Consider the following 24,769-nt stretch of genomic DNA (forward strand, 5'->3'; position numbering starts at 1 on the left):
CTCACAATGCTATATTTGCGGTAACTCGAAAGCTATTTTACCAGTAATAAACAGAAAACCTGTGTTATACCGATTGTAGTTGCCCCGGCATGCGAGGATATGTAAATTAGATTTATTTAACAATAAATAATAATAATAGAAAATAGTGCATGACTTTTTCATAATGTTCGAGATTTTAACCAAACAAACTTAGTGTACAGATAACAACGAAATAAACTGTTGACATTCGGTATCAGCCTGTCAATTTCCTGAAAAATACTGGACATGCGCACCGTCATAAACGCAAGCTGAAATAAAGTTTAATATTTGGTTTATTACACGTCAACATACGTCAAGCTGTCGTCGCATTTCAAATGTTTTTAAAAACTAAGATTCAATAAGAACGTTTTTACTTTCTATAGGTGCGAAGTACCAGTTAACAAAAATGGCAGTTGTAACCATCAATATATCATACTGAATTCAATAGGCTACGCTTTGAAAACATGAATAGTATCGTGTGTTTCTTACTTACATTTGCTTTAGTTTTGATCGTAACAGCACAGAGTAAGTTGTATATATATATATGTGTGTGTGTGTATATGTGTGTGTGTATGTGCGTGTGTGTGATGTGTTTAGTAGAGCAGGGCCTACTGGATATACAAACTGTACGAAATATTCCTTACTATTTTATAAAATACTATGCTGGATTAATAATTGAAACTCACGAATTACGAAATTTAGGCAGTTGTGATTCAGCGAGCATTCAAAATAAGAGTCTTTTTATTATTATTTTTCCAATAAAATATTTTTATTTTGAAAATGGTACTTATATATATATATATCTGACTTTACACATAATTACAGAATTCATTACAGATCAACTAATGACAAGAAGAGGAAGTTTTGAACTACATTCGTATTCGCAAACATCGAAAACCAAAGCGCAGATAATCTACATGTTATGTCTGCCTGCAGTTCCTGATTTCGTATACGCTAAGGCAAGACCCAATAACCCAGCATTGCCGCACAAGTTCAACGTAACTGTGGTTGAAATTAAGTCAGTTAGTTTTACGATTGAATTGGAGCGAGTTGACGAAGCTTCAGGTTGGGATAGAAAGATAACTGTGGATTGGTTCATGTACATTGGTAGGTCCGCTGTACCAAGGTGTCGCATGTTTTTTTTAGACTGTTAATCTTGTATTAATTTTTGCTGACAATTGTTTGGTCTATATGCCTATTGTATACTAATCCAGCCTTTTAGTCACTATTGGGATAAAAAAAGCAAAAAATTAAATGCTTGGTAATTCACAAGAGCTCGATAGGTGTAGCTACATGATACCATCGCATACGGTGTGCAATGTATAGAGCATAGGGTGGGGAAAGACGGGACACCTTTAGCAAATAATATCCAAATATCCTGATTGTTGTTTTTAAACGATTCACAACGGCCCATGGCAGTTGTGAGGATAAGGTTTTATAAATCTTTACATGTTCATTGTTTACAACCAAATAAACGAAAAATAAAATGAAAAGATGTCCTATTTCCCCCCACCCTACTATAACAAAACGAGCGCTTTTATTAATTGAGATGCACTGGTAAAGAAACAAAAAGGATAAAGGTAACAGTTTCAGATAACTTTATTGAAACAGGTATAGCCTTGGTACAGAAAGAACAAATCTTCTGGATGCCACAACATGCTGGGATAAAGACATTGAACCGAGGGGAGTCTGAAACATTCTGTAACAGCTTCGGTGGTAAACTAGCAGATGTTTCAGACTTGAAGACGTACCACTTACTTTACAACTACGTTAGAAAAAAACACGCATTCCTTGAAGCTCCAATTCACTGGTACATACATGTCTGGCTGGCGTCGGATTACAATCCAGCGGTAAGTTAAATTATTGCTTCCCGCGTTTAACCAGGTGTTTCCGACTTATATAGTAGGGTGGAGAAAGATGAAAACCTTCAGCACATCATATCAAAACATCCTGATCGTGTTTTAAACTATTAACAACGGTCTACGCTCTATGGTATAGTTGCGAAGTTACAGTTTTATAATTATTTGAGTATGGTTCGTTTACTAACAAGTTATACAAGAAAATAGATTTTAAAGAAGTCCTACCTTCCCCCACCCTACTATATTAAAAAGCTCAATTTCAATGCCGGGGAATTACGGTGAGAAAATATAACTGGCTTGAAATTAAATTGTTTATACGGTAGGGTGGGGGAAGATGGGACACTTATTCACTCTATTTTCTCGTCCCATTTAGTGGTAAACAAAGAACATTCAACGAATTATTAAACCGTATCCTCACGACTCCCACAGACCGCTGTTAATTGTTTAAAACACGGTCAGGGCATTTGGATATTACGTGCTAAGGGTGTCCCATCTTCCCCCACCCTACTTTATGTCTGCTATGTCCGCTATGTTCGCCATGTCCACTATGTAGTGAATATTGTGGATATTGCGGACATAGCGGATATAGTGGACATAGCGGACATGCACTAAAATAAATAAAGGGACCCGTATTGCACATATAAAACACCCGTGTTTAACTTATAACTACTTTGACCCGTCCATGTAAGGATATATATATAAGTGGCGTTTATACATGTAGACCGGCATAGTGACACAGAGCAACGGTGAACCAGGTTATAATGGAGAAGGAAATTGGCGGCAACCATACAATCCCAACCCTACCAACACTTACACTGAACTATTCTTGCGAGTTCGCTTTCACATCGCAAGTGACAGTGGATTACTCAATTACCCACCAACCCAAAGACTAGACATATGTACAGTGCTCTGTACCATGCCATTTCTTTCTGATGAATAGGTTTTCAAGTTTATACGCAGTAATGCTGGGTAAAACATTACCGTTAAAACCTAAACACCACATTTCTTAATTGTGTTTTGAACAATTAACAACGGTATTGTTTTCGATTTATAGTCCCTTATACAGTGTTTGCATCGGTGACGTCACTGGGAAATATGCTTTTTACTTGAAATAACTACAAACATGAAAAAGTTAACTCGATTTGTAGTACATACCCGCCACCTATACCAATAAAACATATATAGTAGGGTAGGAGAGGTTGGGACACTTTTTCACTCTTTTTTTTCATCACATTCAGTAGTAAACAAAACACATTCAAAGAAATATAAAACCGCATTCCCACGATTTCCATATAGACCGTTGTTAATTGTTTAAAACACGATCACGATATTTGGATATTAAGGCGAAAGGTGTCCCGTCTTCTCCACCTTACTATATACCTCTCTGTTTTAGTTATTTGTAAAAATAGATGGTACAGAGTGTGTTGTTACCTCAAACTTGCATAGCCCAACACAACGAATCATCGCACAAATGTTAATATTTAAAAAAACAGTTGGAATACAAATTTTACGAAACTTTACTCGTGTACTATAGTTAACGAGTTAAATATGGCTATGCCACTTTGACACCATTATATAGACTTCCATTATATAGATGTCTCAGGTCGAACGCGGTTGTTGCATGTACGTTATTTTCTACAAATTAGGAAAGTGGAAGTATAGTATATCATGCCACTGCACTGGTAAAAGACAGACAGTCGTCGCTTCTTCTGAGTCATGCACCGAAGAAATGAAATCGTATTCATTGGCTGGTGTGGAAGTATTAACTGGTTAGTCTGGAACTGTGCGGATACCTCTAGAATAAGTCGATTTATTAAGCTAAAATGAATTGCATTTGTTTGGTTATCCTTTTTGCACACGTTATGTGTGTTGCTGCTGCATCAAGTAAGTTTTTTTGTTTTAACTTTTGAATATTTTTAATGAACGAAGCTTTTTTGGTTCAGATCAGGTTATGGTCATGGGAAAGGGGAATTTTGAAGTGTATTCGTTTTCCTCAAAGACGAAAGGGGTGGCGGAGATACTTTACCAAATATGTTTAACTGCAACCCCTGCCAACGTCTATGCCACTGCAAAACCAAGCGACCCCTCGCTTCCCCACAAGTTTAGCGTAACTGTACTGGAAATAAAGAAAACCACCTTCATGATTGAATTGGAGCGAACTGATAAAGCTGCGGGCTGGGAAACAAGAATAACTGTGGATTGGTACTTGCTGCCAAAGAATACAGGTATATGACACTTCATATTTTAAAACTAGCTTTGATTTTTTGAGGATTTTAGATTTTTAAGATTTTTATTTGTTAATATTGTCTTTAAATGCAGTATAGGGATATATGGTAAATCGACAATTACTTCGGTACATTACGTTTACCCATTTCACTCGTGTGTACAGTCAGTATTATATATACAATGTTTCCTTCTAATAGATACCGCAATGGTTTACCGGAATTCCTTGTTATGGTTTCCCGCACCTTCCCAAGTACTGGCAATGGTTTACAAATCGGCATCAAAGTATTGTACGGACAGAGGCGGTCGGTTGGTGGATATTGTTGATAAAGCGATGTATGATGCTGTTTATGAATTCGCCCAACAAAACATCGTATTTGGATCTCGTCCCTTCGTCTACACTTGGCTGGGGTCAACTTACAATGCTTCGGTAAGTTCTAACTAAGTGGGGTAGGGACACCACCATTAGCACATCAAACTCATCCCGATCGTGTATTACACAAATAACAACGGTTTATGTTCACTGACAATTGGCACGAGAAATTTGAATAAAAAGCTGTCCCATCTTCCCCCACCCTAGTATACGGAACTCATATAAACAGTTTACATGGCAAGAAACTCGTTAATTAAATAAACTAGCAAAACCCGTTAATTTTGTTAAGTGAACTGTTCAAGCAAAATAATATTAATGTAATCTATTAATTCTGTGTCCCACTGTACCCCGTTTGTATAGTTTTTTAATATAACAGGATCAGGGTAGGGTGGGGAAGATGGAACAATTTTTCTTTCTATTTTCTCGTCCCATTTGGTAGTAAATAAAGATCATTTAAGGTGTTATAAAACCATATCCTCACGACTCCCGTTGTTAGTTGTTTAAAACACGATTAGGATATTTTAATATTAAGTGCTAAAGGTGTTCCAACTTACCCCACAGTCTGTATTTATCAACTGATGCTCGAACAATACAAATTCTGCATAAAATAACAAACTAATAGTTACCAAAAACTATAGCAGTGGGACAAGACAAAGAATATTTAAACCTAATTTTTTAATTACTTTTTTTTAAATTTAAGACAAATACTGTGACACGGAGCAACGGAAAACCTGGCTATAATGGAGATTGGTGGCCTGAGGGATCTCCCACAAGCAGTGCAAGTCACACAGGGCTAGTCTTGTACATTGTCCCGCCTACCTCCAACTCAACCCACCATGGAATGCTAAACCATCACCCAAACGTGGGACATAATGTAGCTCAAATATGTGAAAGCTTGTAATTTTGTTATACAGTAAAACTTTAAGCATAGTTGACCGAGTTGGATAGTTGTTATATATAGTAAGGTGGGGGAAGACGGGACACCTTTAGCACATAATTTCCAAATATCCTGGTCGTGTTTTAAACAATTACCGACGGTCTATTTGGAAGTAGTGAGGTTATGGTCTTATAGTAGGATGGGGGGGGGGGGGAGACGGGACACCTTTAGCGCATAATATCTAAAAATCCTGAGCTCTTCATAAACAATTAACACGGTCTATGGGTGTCGTACGGATACGGTTTTATAATTCTTTGAATATTCTTTGCTTACTACCAAATGACACGAGAAAATAGAACGAAAAGATATCCCATTTTTCTTCGACCTACTATATAACTTAAATGCAAGATAACATATTTTTGCACGATGATCATGCTTATCAAAATGTAATTAGAGCGGATTTTTATTGCAGCTGTATACCACAAAAGTTGTGTTGCATGTTCTTTTAAAAACTGTTGCTTGCTATTTTACATTTCTATTCGTCTGTTATTGCATGCTATGTTAGATTTTTTTCGTTACACACAATTTAGGTCTGAAAGGCAAGCTTTAATATTAAAATTTAACTTATAAATCGTTGGGTTATATACAAATTACTGTAAATGTTTGTTTTTTTGCGTAGGATATCGCTTGTATTTTGTATCATAATATTGTACCGTTCGATTTCAGCGGAAATATCAATTTTATCATTAATAAATGCATGATAATGAAGAACAGTTTCAGAAAAATATGTTTAGGAAATTACCATTTTAGAGTGGCCACAGCTTGCAATGAACATCTTTAAATTTAACATCGTTACCAAATTGCCTTGATAACAGTATTACATTTTGCATGAGGTTACCCTGGTTTGGTTCACCTCTGGTATAGGTCACAATAGGTTTACAACCCAAATACCAAAGTTTTCTTGGCTGCAGTTCCCAATAAACGACAGGTAGTTATTCATTCTATACAACGCACGCGTGTCCGTCACATAATTACACGGAAATCCACATTTAAATCTTACGCAACGCGTTGGTGACATAATTGTAGTTGTAATGTTGCGTAGTACAGTGAGGAAAGATAGGGCACCTTTTTATTCTCTCGAAAAACTATAAAACTTTATCCTCACCCGTAGTTATTAGTTGTTCAAAAAACACGATAAGAATATTGGGATATTATGTGCTAAAGGTGAGCCATCTTTCCCCACTTTACTATATTTGTACCTTTCCGCAGGACATGTAGTAGGGTGGGGGAAGATGGGACACCTTTTCATTATATTTTCTAGTTCCATTTGGTAGTTAGCAAAGAACATTCATGGAATTATAAAACCGTATCCTCACAACTTCAATAAACCGTTGTTTATTGTTTAAAACTTGATCAGGATATTTAAATATTAGGTGCTAAAGGTGTCCTATCTTCCCCCACAGTACTATATAAATTTATTTTTTTACGTGCTTCGCAGTTTAATCAAACGAAGTCCACTTATCATTGCATGGCCTTTGCGTGAACTTCAGACAGTATGACGCGTTTTTTATAGTAGAATGAGAAAAGATGAAACACATTTTCATTATTTTTCTCGTCCCATTTGATAGTAAACAAAGAACTTTAAAAGAATTATAAAACCGTATCTTCAAGACTCCCATAGACTGATGTTAATCTATTAAAACATGATCAGAATATACTTCGATAGTATATATGTGCTAAATGTGTCTCGTCTTCCCCCACCCTATACTATATATTTTCGACACCAATTTAAAAGTGCTGCGTTAGCCACGTCGCCAGGAAGAGTGTCTAGTTTACTTTATACAACGCTGGAGATGAATATACGTAGCATTTATAAGCTGATTGTAATTAATTTAATTGAATTTATAGTTTTTGGTTTATTGTAATTACTATTTTGTCAATGTGTTCCTCTTGTTCGGCGCCGTGGCGTAGTGGTTAGCGCGCCTGCCTATAACCATTAGATAATGGGTTCAAGGCTCGTCGCTGCTACCATTGTGGGCGTATGTGTCCTTGGGCAAGACACTTAACGACAATTGCTCCAACCCAGTGGTCACTAATGGGTTGTCCAAATTATCAGCCATACATAAAAAAAATCCCAAAAAAATAATCACCCACAAAGTAACATACATGGTAACTCGTAAGCTGGCACGAGGTGTTGTGTGATAACGACTGTCGTTTTCCGGCCACGCGAGGATAAAGTAAGTTACATTTATTCATTCTCTGTGGGTCTTCACCAAAGTCTATTATGTCATTGCATTCCCGAAAATGCATTTAAGGGGTCAGAAATGCAACACATAACTATTTATATATATTAAGATTGGGGTCAGAAATGCAACACATAACTATTTACCGACAATACATGGTGAAGAGCTACATATTCTTGTATAAAGAACAACGACAGTACTAAACAGAGTACCTGTTTCCGTTATTAAATTCCAAATATTTCACCGAAGTAATTCGTACACCACAAAAAAATATTTTTTTTTATGTATTGTGAACATCATTGAAGACTTTACAAAGTATAAAACAAGAAATTAAATACCGAGATTTTGGCACTATCTGCAACATACTGCAAAGTTTTTATATACAATTAAAACTCGTGTAAAATGTTCCACAGCTCTTTAAATTCAATGACATTTAATGCTAACTGTAACACAAGCTAAAATATCAAAAATCAACAATATGTGTACTTATGGAGTAATCGCATATATGTTTTGTGCTGAATCCCCAGTTCCATAGGTGCTGCATAGCTGGACCCTACCCAAATGCATTTAGAATACACATACACAGTTTTTAATTGGTGAGGACTATATATACAGGTGTTAGAGTCAAGATTTTGGGAATTACATTAGTTTAGCCTGCTAAAAGTATTTAAATGACAATATTTCTCATACCCTACAAATTCAAACGGAAAAAAATTACAAGATTTTCTGAAAAATTTCATTAACATTGCATTTTTAATGTATCACAATTAGTAGACTTGAAGAAATTCGTAAAAAGTTTTCACTAGTTAATGAAAAAGGCACAGGTGGTTGAAAAAAATTTTGGCAAGTGATTTTAAGAATTAAGACAAGTTCATATGAAAAGTAGATTTACCAATTTGTAAACTTTTTTGTGTTTTACAAATGAAAAATAATCTTTTTTAAACATAACCCTTTTATTTGCAATGCAAGAAAAAAGCTGTTATTTTATTATCTGTTTTAACAGAAACTTATTCAAAATAACTATTGCACAAATTATTTTATGGCATGATCACAAATTTTAAATGAATCCAAAACTAAAGCTCTGCTTTTGATACAAGGTCTGGATAGAGGGCAGTTTGACAATGCTTTGGCCACAAACTTCGGAAAGATTTATTCATGTAAATATACACCCATAAGAGGGCAGGAGAGAGAACAATAATACATAGAAATAACAAACTTCTTTTCGTTCGAGTTCTGTAATAATAATTTGGTAAAGTTTAGTTTAATCATTTGAAATTTCACGTATTATTTTTTTAATATCATTTATTACAAAATATAAAATAAATACCCAATAAGTTTAGTTTGAATGAATGAATGAATGAAATTTATTTCGTCTCTTCGGTCATGATAACGAAGAACAAGAGAGTTGACAAAAAGCGAAAAGACGGGTAGTGACGGTAAAACAACAGTTGTTAAAACAAGCTTGTTGATAAAAAAAGAAAGAAATAATGTTTTGGATAAAAGCCGTGACCGTTATACCCTATTTTAGTTTAGTTTAATCTTTTAAAATTTCATCTAGCATTTTTTATTATTATTCATTATAAAATACATACACCTGATGATAATTTGTATGGTTGGGAAACAATATGAACCTTTTTAACAAAACAAATTATTTAAACTGCTCATACCACCCAACAGTCAAAGCATGTTAATGCCTAAATGGCAAATTTATCTTAAAGGGCAATAACTTCCTGGGTTATTATTTACGGTCTAAAAACTGGTAAGGTCCATGCGGTAGCTCCTAGGACTGGTAAGGTCCATGCGGTAACTCCTAGGACACATAACATGCCACGCTGCAGGGCCTCACCCACATAGATTAGAATATAATAAATATTCTTTATGGGTGATGGTCAATGGAATTTGCATAGCAAGGGTTCTAGTGTGTAGGTTGAGGTAGGTTACCAAAATTTGTTATCGTTACTCCACAAATGTAAAGCAGTTGTGTTATTTTTATTTATTACAAAGTTTGAATAAATAATAGTGTGGGGGAAGATGGAACACCTTTAGCACATAATATCAAAATATCCTGATCGTGTTTGAAACAATTAACAATCATGGGAGTCGTGAGGATAAAGTTAAATAATTCTTTGAGTGTTCTTTGTTTACTACCAAATTAGACGAGAAAATAGAATGAAAAGGTGTCCCATCTTCCCCCCACCCTACTATATATTAACATCAAACACATAATTACTCACGTGGAGGAACCATGCATACAGATTGTCCACAAGCAAATAACAAGAAGTCCTCCAAATTCACTGTACCAGAGTTTTAAACAAATATATACACATTTGAAATAAACATATTACTTTTTTGTTAAACAAAACAATTAAACAAATAACTTAAAATAAGGACTCTTTTTATAAGCCTTAATGAAATATTCTAGTTTAACCAAAAAATTAAACATATATTAATTATATTATACTGTCTATATGTATATGTCTTTTTAAAAATTTATCAACCAACACACAAGGCTGTATAAACTTTACCTTTTTTGTACAACTTTGCAAAAACACTAAACAGTAATTTCTCCAAATGCACAATTGATTATATGATTTTCCAGCCATAGCAAAAAAAAATGCCCAGAAAGGTATTTACAACTCGAAAGGTAAGACTATATGAAATAGAATCCAGTATTTTTGAATAATACTATATATATATAAAATAATCTATTTTTTTTGGATAATACTATAAATATAATCCAGTGTTTTTGGACAATACTAATCTATAAAAAAAAGAATCAATTATTTTTTAAATTAAACTACATAAAATATAATCCAGTGTCTTAGCAAGTGATAATGCCTACCACAAACAGGTTAAATATCCAAAATAGGCCAAAAAGGGAAATCCGTAAACGGGCACGGGGTGAAACAACTTACCGTCCAGCTTCATCATGTACAACCCAGTGGAAAATATTTTCTTCAAATTTATATGACGAGTCCAAAATGAATCCTCCGTATATACAACAGCCCATCACGATTAAATCATTTAGTTTACTCACTACTGAAAACTCTGGAAATCAAACAATCAATTAGGGAGTCATTGACATATAGACAAAATGATTAGGCCTCTGACCTTGATAATGAAGATAAGGGGTTCAGGTACCTCTATGTAAAATATCATTGTGGGCGTATGTGTCCTTTTACAAGACACCTAACGACAATTGCTCCAACCCAGTGGTTACTAATGAGTTGTCTAAAGTATCAGCCATACAAAGAAAATGAAAAAAATCCCCTGAAAATAATCACCAACGAAGTAACATACATGGTAACTTGTTAGCTGGCATGAGGTGTATGAAACAGAACACTTGTGTTATAGCAACTGTTGTTTTCCCGCCACACGAGGATAAAGCAAGTTACATTGAAACAAAATAACTGTGTTAAATATTTCAATTTTTCAAATACTATTTTAATAAATCAACGATAATGTGACTTTATTACTATTGATAAACATTTACTAGAGAAGAGTTTTTATCCATTGCTATTACTAGGTCGCCACAATTAAAAAGTTATTTTTTTATATATATATATATTCATTATAACATAAGGTTATTACCTGTAAAGCTCGGCTTTGCTGCAGTGCACAATGCAATTGTGGCTGGCAGAAGGTATATCGGCTATAGAAATATAGAATATTTAAATAAAGTCACACTGTTGTGGGAAAATATAGGTATTTAAATGTGGGTAAACCTTTAACACAAGAAATGTATAGCCCATGCAACATAAAAGTGAAAACCTGTGGACCAAAACAACATTTTGAAAATAACCTTTTATGTAAAATAAAGAGATTTAGAGATATATACTTATTATTTTAGTTTTACAGAAGCTAGCATGCACAACACAAAATGTTTATTTTCTGATTTATCAATAAACTTTAAAAATTGGTACAGTAAACTTTTACAAATCCGTAGAAAAATGTTTGAAAAAAATGCTTTAAGGAATTTACTTTATGGTGTTTTTGCTTTCTGCTATAATAAATACAACAGTTTACTTACAATCCAAATTTCAGGGTCAGGGTCATTGGTCTGAAAATAGGAACAACAATTAACAAAAAAAAAATTAAAAGAATAAAAATTGATATACCTGCACATATGCTGATAACGCAAAATAAATTGCAGCAAGAAAATGAGATATTTGGAAAAACACTGACGTCGTTTCTTTCCCTTCCATTGTTAGAAAGTAGCAGAAATGACAGCGTTTAATTCTCTAAACCTTGCAAACTAAAAGGAGGTTTGTTAAAATTTAACACATTTAATTTAAAGATCAGAAGTGAAAAATTACAATTTGACCTGGCACTTTAGCAAACGTAGTAAAATGACAAAACAAACTTGTCATAAACAATGTTAAGAACTTTAAAGAGTAGCTAGTTGTCTTTTTGGTTGTCTTTATACACTGAACTATGAAGTGGGTGATTGCCATTATGTTTGGTCTATGAGTTACGATTTTGTTTTCCTGCATTTCCAGGGGGAATTTCCCAATCAATCATACAAACCGGATACGAGGAGGGTCGGATTCTACAACAGTCGTAGAAACACATTAAGCTCAGTGGCGCGGTACTTCCAACTCTTATATATATACATCTATAAGCGTTGGTACTTCTATAGCTCTGCAACAGTGTTTATAACTTTAATAACTTACACTTTAAGGTACATGTCAGTGTACTACTTTGGTTTGATTCTTAGCAAAGTTAACTGCTCCAAAAAGAGTCTAGATTAGAACGACAATACCATTTTGGGGGTTTAACCAACCACAAGCTACTATGCTGTGCAATGTTTGCATGGAAGTACTCAGTCTTTCCGGTCGACCAAATCTGTTTTGTTGTGCACGATTTTCCTTGTGGCATCACCAGTATGCGACCCATTTCTTCAATATTTGTTCCGCATGCGCAGTTCAACAGCCAGAACAAATTAACGTGAGCAGGGGAACCCATCACCTTTGCGGTTAAAAGCAGGCGCACTAACTACTTTGCCATGACACTGGAAAATGTATATTTAAGAAAAACATCTTACTCCTTCGCTAATTAGGGTTCACAAGGCTAATAGACATGAAAGGGCTTTATTAGGAAAAACACAATCTAGTAAATAGGGGGTAAAGTGGTCCATGTATTTACTTTCTGTCCAATTTGGTAATGAACAGATAATATTTTTAGATATAAAACTGTACCCTCATGACTCTATAGAGCGTTAAATATTAAAAACACGATAAGGCATCAGTATAACACATTATGTGCTGATGGTATCCATCTACCCAACAGTATTCGAGTGGGGGAATGGGGACAATTTCAAAAAAATATATTAAAACAGATGAGGAATTACTTAGCGATTGCCACAGCAGGTAAAATTTTACAAATTTGATAAAACGCGCAAGGTAGAAATGCACGTAAATAACACGAAATATTACTGTGCGGTTTAAAAATTAGGTTTAAACTAATTTTCCTTTCTCTGCTGCTATAGCTTTTAACATGTTTTATACGTTAGATTATTCATTTTTTATTAAATGGTGGTCCGTAAAAAGAAATAAAAAAGTCTCGTCCTACAATGTGTCCCATTTTCCCCCACCCTACAATATGTTACTGTGAACGTGATTTTTGAAAAATCGCGAAAGAATGGACAAGCGTAATCACCGCAGCAGCTATCCAAGTGTAGTTTGTTACTCGAAAACCTGGATCAATATTCAAGCCAAGAGTGAATAACGCAAATTGTAATAGGCCGAACATACCAAAGGCAAAATTAATAATACCGAACAGCTTTCCAAAATGATACGCCGGAAACGCCAAAGAAATAAACGTTGCGTTAGATGCATACAAAAACGATCTTGTGATAAAGAAAAACACAAACGATGAATATTTGTTCTGTAGTGACACTGCAATCGAAAAACACACAGCGAATATACTTGTAGAAAACGTACAAGTAAAAATGCCTTTCCATTTACTCTGCGAGTCGTTATATCCGCATTTTTTGCAAAGTTTGATAGTTATGTCCGTCATTGCGCCGTTTATAGGCGCGACAACAATTCCTACTAAAGGTAAAGTGCCGAATATGTTCGTTAACGTATTAAGGCTAGAGTGATCTTCAAAACTAGCGATCCAGGTTGAAAAACTACCCAAGAAAAAAAATATTCGCAGATTTATGAAGCATATGAAAACCAACCCAGTCCAAAACAAAGGTGACTTGATACAGTTAAGTGTAGATATTTTTTGACTGTTTTCATCTACACCGGTGGTGTCTCTTACTCTTGTTTCATCTTCATCTTGGCTACTTTCGTTTATCACTACATTTTTTCGGCAAAACAGTTGTCTTACTTCGTATATTCCGTATCGTGGTACAGGTGATGATGAATTGACACTGCTGGGAAACCACTTTCGAGGCATCAATGTAAAAGTGCTGATGCAGAGGTACAAGCTGAACACAACGTAAGCAACGGTGATGGATTTAAAGTCGATCCCAGAGTCATAAGATAGCTCAAATAAGAAAAAAGCTAACATCCCTGAATCAAATGTACCATTCATCAATGTTATAACAGTTACACGGTAGGAGTTTGACAAATTTCCAGCCTGTATATTTGAGGATAAAAGATTCAAGCCACCAACCGCAATTAGAATCATGCTCGGGAACAACATTATCGCGTTTTCCGGAGAGGACAGGGCCAGCAAAAGTGCGCCAATTACAAAGGCTACTGACGTTATACCGCGGTGAACCCAGGTCCCGAACTTGTCCAGCAAATAACCTCCAAATACCAAACTTACTTGGCCGGTTGAGACGGAAACTGTGAAAACTAGATTAAACATTTCCTTACTTTTACTGCATTCGTTGACTGTAGAGTTTCTTGTACAATAATTCGAAAAATAATTTTCCTTTCTGAGAACATATTCCAATGATGGCCAGCCAAAAATAACACCCCCAAATAAAAGACATTCAAAACAACAGCTTACTATCGTAGCAATATGATGAAACAACATATTTATCCTATTAAAATAGTTGTGCTGCAATAAACGACCATTATCATAAATTTAATATTATAAATTACCCTCCTCGAAAATGTCGTAATAACAAAAAATATGCTTGCTTTTAATCGTATGCTTTCCACCTATCTGTTAACAATTTATATATAACGTTCGAATTGAGTCGCCTAGTTAAATAAAGCGCATACAACTTGCAATAAACGAGCTCAAATCTTTGTGTAGAAAATCAGTTCAAGGGTGTTTTGCATCGTGACTATACGTTGCTATTGCAGTTTAAAGAATCCTCGATAATACATGAAAGGTTACTTATGCACCGCCGGAGGCCGGTTACCAACCGATATTTTGTTTACCGCGTTCATTTACAACTAAGGGACATACCAACGAAATAAAAATTTGCATATGAATTGAGATGACTAAATGTGCTTATCACCAAACTTTTTTTAAAAAGCGAAACAGCTTTTGACAAAACCGCCTTAAAAAAATTGACCGTGCAATCAATGCTTGGGATCTCCCATTAGAACAACTGTCACTCAAATTTGAGCGATTCTAGTTTCTAAATTATACCGAAAAAAGTGTGAATATCGTCTGTGGGGTAAGATGGGACACTTTTCGCACACAATATCTAAACATCCTGGTCGTGTTTAACAGTTAACAGCGGCAGTTAAGAGTCGTGAGGAAACGGTTATATCGTTTTTTGATTGTTCTTTGTTTTGGCCAAGGAAAAAAACAAATCATGTCCCATCTTACCCCAACCCACTATATATATAAAAAAATATAAAATATAGTTCCTGTTTTAATTTGTTTTAATTTTTCGATTGCACTTAATTATGTTTTAATTTTTCGATTGAACTTATCTACAGACTGGAATGCTAGAAAATATGCTTACTCAGCACTTTTGAAAATCAATTTTTAATACGAACAATCGACTTTTTGTAAAGAAAATAATACAGTAGGTATCAGTGAGAAATAATAAACATTTTAACAAGAAAAAAGTTGAAATATTAACTATAAGTATCAAAACTGCTGAGTCGGCATTATATGTAGCTATATGTTCAGTTAAAAAAATAAAACATAATAAGGTCTCTATATTATAGTTGTTGTTTTTATATACAGTAGGGTGGGGGAAGATGGGACACCTTTTAACTCTATTTTTTGTCCCATTTAGCAGTAAACAAAAACATTTAAAGGATTATAAAACTATATCCTTACAACTTTCATAGAATGTTGTTAATTGTTTAAAACAAGGTCAGGAAATTTGGATATTCTGTGCTAAAGGTGTCCGTCTTCCCCCACCCTACTATATAGTAGGGTGGAGAAAAACGGGACCCTTAATCACATATTGCCAACACTCCAAGGAAATGTATTATAAAACACGCGGATAAATGTTTATAAATTCGTACACCACGTGTAATTTTACCAATTCAAATTTTGTTAATTTTAATTAAAAAGTGATTTTATCGAACAAACGCAAATACCACGAAGTAATATTGTACGCATTAAAAATTAGGTTTAAAACATTTTTTGGCTTGTTTTACTGTGCTGAATTACGTGCTCAACAAGAACAATTGTTCGGCGAAGGTGGATCTATAAGATCACTGACGTGCTTAACAAAAAATGTTCGACGATAAAAGATGTAAACATGGCCAATTTGCCTAATAAATTATGTGCCCAACAAATTTTGTACTTTTGTTTTATCAATATACTTGACTGTCGTGTTGTCTTGACTTCTCCTCTTACCGCTTTTGTATAAATACGGTGGGGGGAGAGATGGGACACCTTTTTATTTTATTTTCTCGCTCCAGTAGTAAACAAAAAGATTAATAAAACCGTATCCTAACGACTTCCATTAATTGTTTTTAACTGTTTAAAAATAATTTGGGACATTTGAGTATTTCCGCCTTTCCCCACCCTGCTATATTGTCTTGACGTTTGTGATTGGGTTAAAACTGCAAAATAAAGTCATTCCATCCGTTATTAAGTTGCATTCTGTTTAATGTAATGCCAATTTAAACCATATTGGTTTATTGCTTAAACATAAACATGACGTGGATTATCACATGTGTCTTATACCAATCAAACATCATCATAGCAATGTTATTTTAACAAAGCACTTATACCCAATGATTGTTGGTGCAGTCACACAGCCTATGAAGTCGCACCACGTCAGATCGACACGTGTGCTATACTAACTATACAAAGGTCTGTATCGAGTCAGTTAGATAAGAATATTGTAATGTATCGACACCTTTTATCTGTTTTGTATCTGTGGGTTCTATTTTGTTGCGCATGCGCACAAAATGAATCCGAACTTTATCCAAGAAAGTTGGGAATTATTCAACTGAATGAACACAATTTTTACGCCGCTTTATCGAAGTATAAGTTCGTGTTTGTATATTACTGTAAGTACATGTATATTTAATTGTTGGATTCAGATATTATATACACTTATACTATAGCGATATAATACGAGAAAAAAATATATTTTAAGCACCGATTGAAATATAGGCTATTGCTTGTATTTGGAACCGAAAAACTATGTCTAAAAACATTACTCTTAGTACTTGCATATTTAAATGTTACGAGTTATATTTGAAGCACTGATTAAAATATTTTATTGTCTATATGTGTAGTTAACCATGTCTAAAAATAAACTATTTACCATTCAAGAGATAACGGTTTTCTTTTTTGGGGCATTTTTAAATCCTCGTATATTTTAACCCTATATGGTATAATTTAGTAAATGCAATTGTGCTCAATACTTTTCTCTTCGCTTTATGCAAATTATAATCGGCAAAAGAAGTAAATTATTAATGGATATATAGTAGGGTGGGGGGATACGGGACACCTTTAGCACATAATATCCAAATATTCTAATCGTATTTTAAACAATCAACAACGGTTTATGGGAGTCTTGAGAATACGGTTTTATAAGCCTTTGAATGTTCTTTGTTTACTACCAAATAAGACGGGAAAATTGAATAAAAAGGTGTCCTATCTTACCCCACCCTACTATGCCTGCATAAGTCGCCGAGTTTTTAAATTCCAGATGGAAATAACAAAGAGAGTAAAGCGTTGATGGACGAAGTTGGAAAATTGGCAGAAAAGCTGAAATCATCGGAATCTCCAATACATGTTGCGGTTATTAATATTGAAAAGAATGAAGAAGCAAGAAAGAAATATCCTGTTCATGAAGTACCAAGTTTAAGAATGTTTAAAAATGGAAACATGATGGACTACACACAAGGTATACTCATAAGATGTTAGATACGTAAATGCAGATTTTTGGGTGTTGGTTTAATATGGGGTAGAGCCATAGAAATACCGAGTAGTCCAACTCAAAGTTAGTACTGACCTGTCCAACCCATTGTTAGGTAAAAGGCAAATTAAACGCGAATTTGTTTCCAAAATAACAAAGTATAGAAAAATTTATGTTTTTGGTAAATTACAGAAAAACTTGGACCTAAAACAAATTTCAAGGTTCGAAAGTGTAAAAAACATGTGTAACATTTTTTATGTATCTAAAACTATACAAGCGGTTGGATTGTGGCAAATTTGTTTAACCCTATTGCAAAAGTGAGCACATTTGCTTGATTATGTACACACAAAGGCGGCAACTTGGACTACATGGTGTTTCTATGACTATGTTATGGGGATCTTGTAAATAGCTGACATTCGAAGGCTATTATACGCCAATGGCACACCTGCATTGCAGTATGACAGAATTTAAAATTACTGATAAAGCCATTGAATAGAGAAATAAAAAATGGTACTGTAGGTATGCCGAATATAGTTAGCGTTAGCACATAACATTTACACATCGTGTGTGTATACAACAATGTTCTTTTACAGTCGTGAGGATATGGTTATACGACTCTGGAAATATATAGTATGGTGGGGAAAGATGGGATACCTTTAGCACATAATATCAAAATTTTCTGATCGTGTTTTAGGTCGTGAGAATACGGTTTTATATTTCTTTGAATATTCTTTGTTTACTATCAAATGCGACGGGAAAATAAATGAAAATGTGTCCCACTTTCCCCCACCCTACTATATATCTGGTCAATCCCAAATGGGACGATCAATGAGAAAAAACATAACCCATCTGACCCCAAAATATTATGCATGAGGTAATATTTTCACAACATTTAGGTTACAATACTGCGGATGATTGGCTAGTATGGATACAGATCGTCATGAACACTCCAATCGTTGTGAATCTTGAAACAGAGTTTGACGAGCTTATTCAATCCAAGACTGTGGTATTAGGGTGCTTCCCTGGGGTAAGAATATATAGCCCAAGTACTAAAATGGTTAAACCGGTATACAAATGGTTAATTTATACAACCGCGCAGTAGAAATTAATAGTTGTGTGTTTTTTGGCCATTTTCGCGGGGACTTAAACAGTATGTATAAATTACCAGCCAGGTTTAGGCCAACTTCCAAACTTATTTTCAGAAATTTTTGTAAAACATATAGTAAAACTAGGTGAACTTATACAATTACAATAAAATTAAACTACTACGAGTAGGCGACTATTATACCATATCAAATGGCGACTCTTTTTTATAGTCGTAACCCAAATATTAAGTTGAGAAGCACTATATAAGGTGCAGCGACCACGCTTATTTTCTTCCAAATAAATGTAAATATTATGTTTTAACTGTAAGTGTGTTTTAACAACTGTTGTTTTTTAGTTATATTGCTTTTTCATGGAAAATAATTTTAAATCTTCGCTACCATAATCGAAGAGACAAATAAAGTTATTATTATGATATTGCAACTATTTAAGAAGTTGTTTCCAAACAGAATGCACCCGAAGCAGCGTACAAGAACTTTTACAGAGTGAGCCAACATTTCGTGTACGACCCACGATTACCACAGCCCAGATTCGCCATAATTACGTCAGCCAGTGTTGCGAGACGACTAGGGATAAACCATGGTTCGGTCACAGTTTACAAACAGGTTGGTCAACACTAAAAGTTATATAACGCTATGCTGGTAAGATATATAGTTCTGCGGGGTAAGATGGGACACCTTTAGTACGTAATATCAAAATAGCCTGATCATGTTTTAAATAATTAACAACGGTGTATGGAAGTCGTTAGGATACGGTTTTATATTTCGTTAAATGTTCTTTGTTTACTACCAAATGAGACGAGAAAATAAAATGAAAAGGTGTCCCATGTTCCCCACCCTACTATACCATAACACGTTTTTGCTATTGAAAAATAAAACGCTTTTCTATATTTGGTCGTGCGTGTAGAAAGGAACCATGCATGATATGAAGGTTTACTGCAAAGTTTTGTGGACTTTTTCGGCCCACTTGGTAGTAAAAAAGAATATTTACAGAAATGCAGAACGGTATTCCTGCGACTCTAAAATGACGTTGAATTGTTCAAAACGCGATCAGGAAATATAGAGAATTATTTGCTAACAATATCCCATCTTATATAGCGACATAGAAAATGATTAATTTTAATTACTACTTTTAGTTTGAAGACGGAGACAAAGCAGTTTACCGAGGTGATGTGACGAACCTGGATGACTTGCTCAAGTTTGTAGTTGGAGAATCAACGCCTGTTGTTTACAAGCATTATGATGTGGCAGTAAGTAAATTGCTACGATATATCCGCCCTCGTGGCAAAGTGGTTAGCGCGCCTGCCTCTTAAGAAGAGTTCAATAAAGGCTCGCCGCTGCTACCATTATGGGCGTGACATTTAACTGCAATTGGTCCGACCCAGTGGTCATTAATGAGTTGTCCAAATTATCAGCTACACATAGAAAAGAAAACACCCTAAGCTAAGCTAACTCGATTTTCATTTATTCAGTTATAGTTTTTGTTCCATGACGAAGTCATTCATGTTTCCTTAGTACAACCACAAGCTACACGGCTCTCACGTGGGGTATCACCATATCCTGTTCATGTCCAGTAAAGATAGAAACTACAAACAAACATTCAAAGCTTTTCGAGACGCAGCGAAACATTTCAAGGCAAAGGTAATGAATCCTACGTGTTGTTTTTTTAGGAAATATATAATAGCTATGAATGAACTATACTTGAGATATTTGCCGCTATAATTGGTAGTATATTTTAAAAAATAATTGTAAGTTGGGGCATGATGGTTCATGTTTGCGTTATCTTTTATTGTTACAATATTTAGTACACAAAAATATTTACAAAATATATAACCGAAATCTTACGGCCCTAAAAGCGCGTTTTTAATTGTTAATTCTTTAAATAAGATTAAAAACAATGGGAGATTATGTGATAAAGGTGTCCAGTCCTATTTCCCTACCCTACTATATATAGTGAGGTGGGGTAAAATATATATAGTGAAGTGGGGTAAAATGGGACAACTTTATCACATAATATCCAAATATCCTGATCGTATTTTAAACAATTAACAACGGTCTATGGAAGTCGTGACGATACGGTTTTATATTTCTTGGAATATTCTTTGTTTACTACCAAATGGGACAAGAAAATACAATAAAAAGGTGTCCCCCATCCTTCCCCGACCCTACTACATATCTAAATAAATGTAATTACATACTTAAATCTTCTTTGTGAAGTCATCATCACAGGAGAACGAAGTTGTATTCATCCACGTGGATACGTCACGTGATAATGTAAAGAGTGCGGTCAACTATTACCACGTGGATGAGAATAAGGACTTACCATGTAACAGGATGACGAAATTTGATAAATACCATTCACGGTTTCTTCAACCGAAAAATGCTTTGAGTTATGAAGCTTTCGTTGGTTTCACTCAAGATGTTGTAGACGGAAAAATTAAGGTGAGTATAGAGTGGTATGAATAACTTTTAACGGTGTAGGTTGTTTAAGATGCTTTCGTGTAATGTTGATTAATATAATTTTTTTTTAAATCATGTTTTTGCCCCAAGACATTGCTGCAACACACTGGCCATAAGTTAAAATTTACTTGAATAAATAAATGAATGTAACTTATATAATCCAGGTGTAATGGAAAAACGGCGGTGTTAGTACTGTTTGGGTGTTCCGTTTTATATGTAATGAGTTACAATGCTGTTTGGACGGGTTCTCTGTATTGTCAGCAGTGTCTGTATTGTCAATAAAAAAAACGAGAAGCAAAAATATAAACTTACATTCTATTAAAGCTGCATAGGATAGACAAATTAAACACACTGATAATGGTCAAAATACTCGCATTTAAAAGAGATATCGTATATTTTTTACAGAGGAATATACGAAGCGAGTCGCAGCCTTCTGATTGGAACACCTATGATGTGAAAACTTTGGTTGGTTCAACATATGATGACTTTATAAAGGACAAACGTCGAACTATATTTATGATGTATTGTAAGTAGTTGTTTATTTTACAATCCCGCCAATATATATATATATATATATATATATATATATATAGTAGGATGGGGGCAGATGGGACACCTGTTCATTCTATTTTCTCTTCCCATTTGGTAGTAAACAAAGAACATTCAAAGAATTATAAACCATATACTCAGAACTCCCATAGACCATTGTTAATTGTTTAAAACACGGTTAGGATATTCAGATATTATGTACCAATGGTGTACCATCTTTCCCCACCCTACTATATATATATATATAGGTGGTTAAATAAACCATAATTATGGATTTCAGTGCTCTATAGTACCTTTAATAGATTTTCGTGCAACACTAAAGTTATCATTGTATACATAGTAGGATGAGGAAAGGTGTGACTCTTTTTTTATTTTTTTCAACCTATTTGGTAGTAAAAAACATTCAAAGAATTATAAAATCGTGTTCTCAGGATCCCATTGACCGATGTTAATTGTCTAAAACACGTTTGTTTAAAACACAAGATATTTGGATACTATGTGCTAAGGTGTCCTGTCTTCCCCCACCCTAATATTTGGATATATTGCTATACTCGTATATTACGTTCTCTCGAACAAAAAAAAAATTCATTTATTAGCATAATTTTGGCAAAATATAACAGCAATGTTATCAAAACTTTTTCCTGGTAACCTTTACTACTTTCGTATTAGACGTTCCCGGTGACCAAGGATCCGAAAAAGCTCTCCCAGTACTAAACGTCGCAGCTAAAGACATGAGATCCAACGCAACCGTTGTGTTTGGTCGTATGGACGTCTCGAAGAATGATGGCGAAATAGACGTCCATACCTCTTACCCTTCGTTCAAGATGTTTACAAGGGATGGGAAGGTATTTTCGGCAAAAATAGTAATGAATTATAAGTTACTGTGCTTGGTTGCATTTCTGTTACATGAGTTTTTTAACGCGTGTTAATAGTAGGGTGGGGGGAGTTGGGACAACTTTAGCAAATAACATCCAAATATCGTGATCGTGTTTTAAACAATTTACAACAGTCTATAGGAGTCGAGAACATATGGTTTTATAATTCTTTGAATTTTCTTTGTTTACTGCCAATTGTGACGAGAAAGGGAAGTAATAAACTAATAAGATGTCCCATCTTTCCCCACCCTACTTATCGTGTTAAAAACGCGTGGTATTGTGTTACATCCATTTATTCAATGTAGTTTTATTGACTTTCATCGCCGTCGATGCAACATACACAATATAATTATTTCACTAAATCTTGTGGTTAAACTTTATAAATATTTAATTCGACTTTTAAACTCATGCAATGACGTCACAGGTCAAGCCATTCAAGCCGAAAGGTGACGTCACAGCTAATGGAATCAGGTTCTTCATTGAGAGCAACGGAGCTTCGAGTGTGCCGGTGATTACGTCATAGATGTTTACATCATAGATGCTTACATCATAGATGCTAACGTCATAAGTGCTAACGTCATAACTGGTCATGTCCGACCTGTTGCGTCGTGACTGCGTACGTCACAAATGCTTACTTTATTAAGTCGTGCAAACCCATATATGGTTTACTAATTACTAATTCAGTGACGTAATGCGTGACGTCCTCAACGGGTCAATAAACAAAGTTTTTCTGACGTCATACTAGGATCCAGCAGACGACGAACCGGAGTATGATTTCACGTGGCATGACGATGCTCATCCGGTTGATGACGTCAAGGAAGAAGAGAAGATGAGAGAAAGGTGGAATAAAGAAGAGAAAGAAATGCTGGAGAAGGCAGTCACGCATGAAATACGTGAGTCCCCGTGTTAAACGTGCTTCTCATGCTCGCTGTCAAGCCAACGTACTTTTTTGACCTAAAACATAAATTAGTCTCGTTTTATATGCGGGTGGCGACGCCACTACGCACACGCATTTTTAAAAATACAGTGGCGGTAAATACGGTAGAATTGTTCCTTGGAACGGTGCAAAAGTGTATCTTATAACATTTTGCCCTGAACCGTTTGCCAGTCGGTCCGTATTTAATAAGACTCCTACTATTTTGTCCGATCTATCCGCCTGTTCAGATATATATATCACGACACCGAATGCAATACTTAACAAATATAGTGGCAATTCCTAATTTTTCCGTAACAAAACTTCGCTATATTAACTAAAAAGCCAATTACAACTTTTCTTTAAATTGCACACAGAATACAATCAACCACATAGGAAATGTTAAAATATTTATTAAAAAAATATTTTATTTTTCTATTTTTTAAAAAATATTTCAAAACAGCGGAAGAGCCTCATGAAAGTCATAAAGTGGTTCATCCCCTGGCTCATCTTGATCCGGAGGAAAGGGATCCGAAACTCATGGATCCACAAGTACACGCCGATTTTGAGCATCACGATTTTCACCACGAACTTTAGGCATCAGTTTTTGGAACTTTCGGCAACGGTTCGCTGCGTTCGGCGTTTATTAATGCCGTCACGGCCTCCCCGCTGGCTTTTTGCAAACTTTCTACAGCTTGCCGCAGCACGCTTGGCGAATCGTCCGAAATTTTGAACTTGAAGTCCTGCTTTTCACCGTTTGGTGGGGTCAGAGTACCAATTACGTCACTCATTATACTTATAGCTAACTGTAACTGAAATAAATGTAAAAAAAGGGTTTAGTTTGTAACTGTTCAATACAGCTCATAGGGCAAAGACAGAGGTAACTAAATGGCTGTGTTTAAAACGTTAAAACTTTCGCTGTCTGTGCTGTACAATGATACTTCTTTTAAGTGATAATATGCTATTGTTTCATCGCGCTTGACACTTCGTACATTCCACTGAAGCGTTGATTATCACGATGACA

General features: G+C 34.9%; 4 protein-coding genes across 4 annotated transcripts; 2 read left to right on the forward strand and 2 right to left on the reverse strand.

Moving 5' to 3' along the window:
• The first annotated feature begins 3,575 nt into the window (after positions 1-3,575).
• Positions 3,576-6,720, forward strand: LOC149728236 (uncharacterized). Its single transcript, XM_089887670.1, has 4 exons — positions 3,576-3,761; positions 3,821-4,102; positions 4,301-4,530; positions 5,174-6,720. Exons 1-4 carry the CDS (start codon positions 3,701-3,703, stop codon positions 5,372-5,374), a joined length of 774 nt encoding a protein of 257 aa, XP_089743796.1. The 5' UTR covers positions 3,576-3,700; the 3' UTR covers positions 5,375-6,720.
• Positions 6,721-7,805: 1,085 nt separating this feature from the next.
• Positions 7,806-11,848, reverse strand: LOC149728237 (transmembrane protein 220-like). The gene is made up of 6 exons (XM_089887671.1): positions 11,712-11,848; positions 11,624-11,653; positions 11,185-11,245; positions 10,509-10,641; positions 9,828-9,887; positions 7,806-8,826 (listed from the first exon to the last, which is right to left on the reverse strand). The coding sequence occupies exons 1-6, from the start codon at positions 11,796-11,798 to the stop codon at positions 8,667-8,669; spliced, it is 531 nt and encodes a 176-aa protein (XP_089743797.1). The 5' UTR covers positions 11,799-11,848; the 3' UTR covers positions 7,806-8,666.
• Positions 11,849-12,272: 424 nt separating this feature from the next.
• On the reverse strand, positions 12,273-14,640 carry LOC149728238 (equilibrative nucleobase transporter 1-like). The gene has a single exon (XM_089887668.1). It carries the CDS (start codon positions 14,584-14,586, stop codon positions 13,198-13,200), a length of 1,389 nt encoding a protein of 462 aa, XP_089743794.1. The 5' UTR covers positions 14,587-14,640; the 3' UTR covers positions 12,273-13,197.
• A 2,106-nt stretch (positions 14,641-16,746) lies between these two features.
• On the forward strand, positions 16,747-24,582 carry LOC149728239 (protein disulfide-isomerase-like). The gene is made up of 12 exons (XM_089888199.1): positions 16,747-16,988; positions 17,636-17,833; positions 18,742-18,872; positions 19,399-19,554; positions 20,085-20,198; positions 20,464-20,589; positions 21,166-21,390; positions 21,814-21,934; positions 22,627-22,802; positions 23,257-23,340; positions 23,578-23,725; positions 24,209-24,582. Exons 1-12 carry the CDS (start codon positions 16,823-16,825, stop codon positions 24,340-24,342), a joined length of 1,779 nt encoding a protein of 592 aa, XP_089744325.1. The 5' UTR covers positions 16,747-16,822; the 3' UTR covers positions 24,343-24,582.
• Positions 24,583-24,769: the final 187 nt, after the last annotated feature.

This window comes from Ciona robusta, chromosome 11 (assembly GCF_009617815.1).
Source record: "Ciona robusta chromosome 11, ASM961781v2".
NCBI lineage: Eukaryota > Metazoa > Chordata > Ascidiacea > Phlebobranchia > Cionidae > Ciona > Ciona robusta.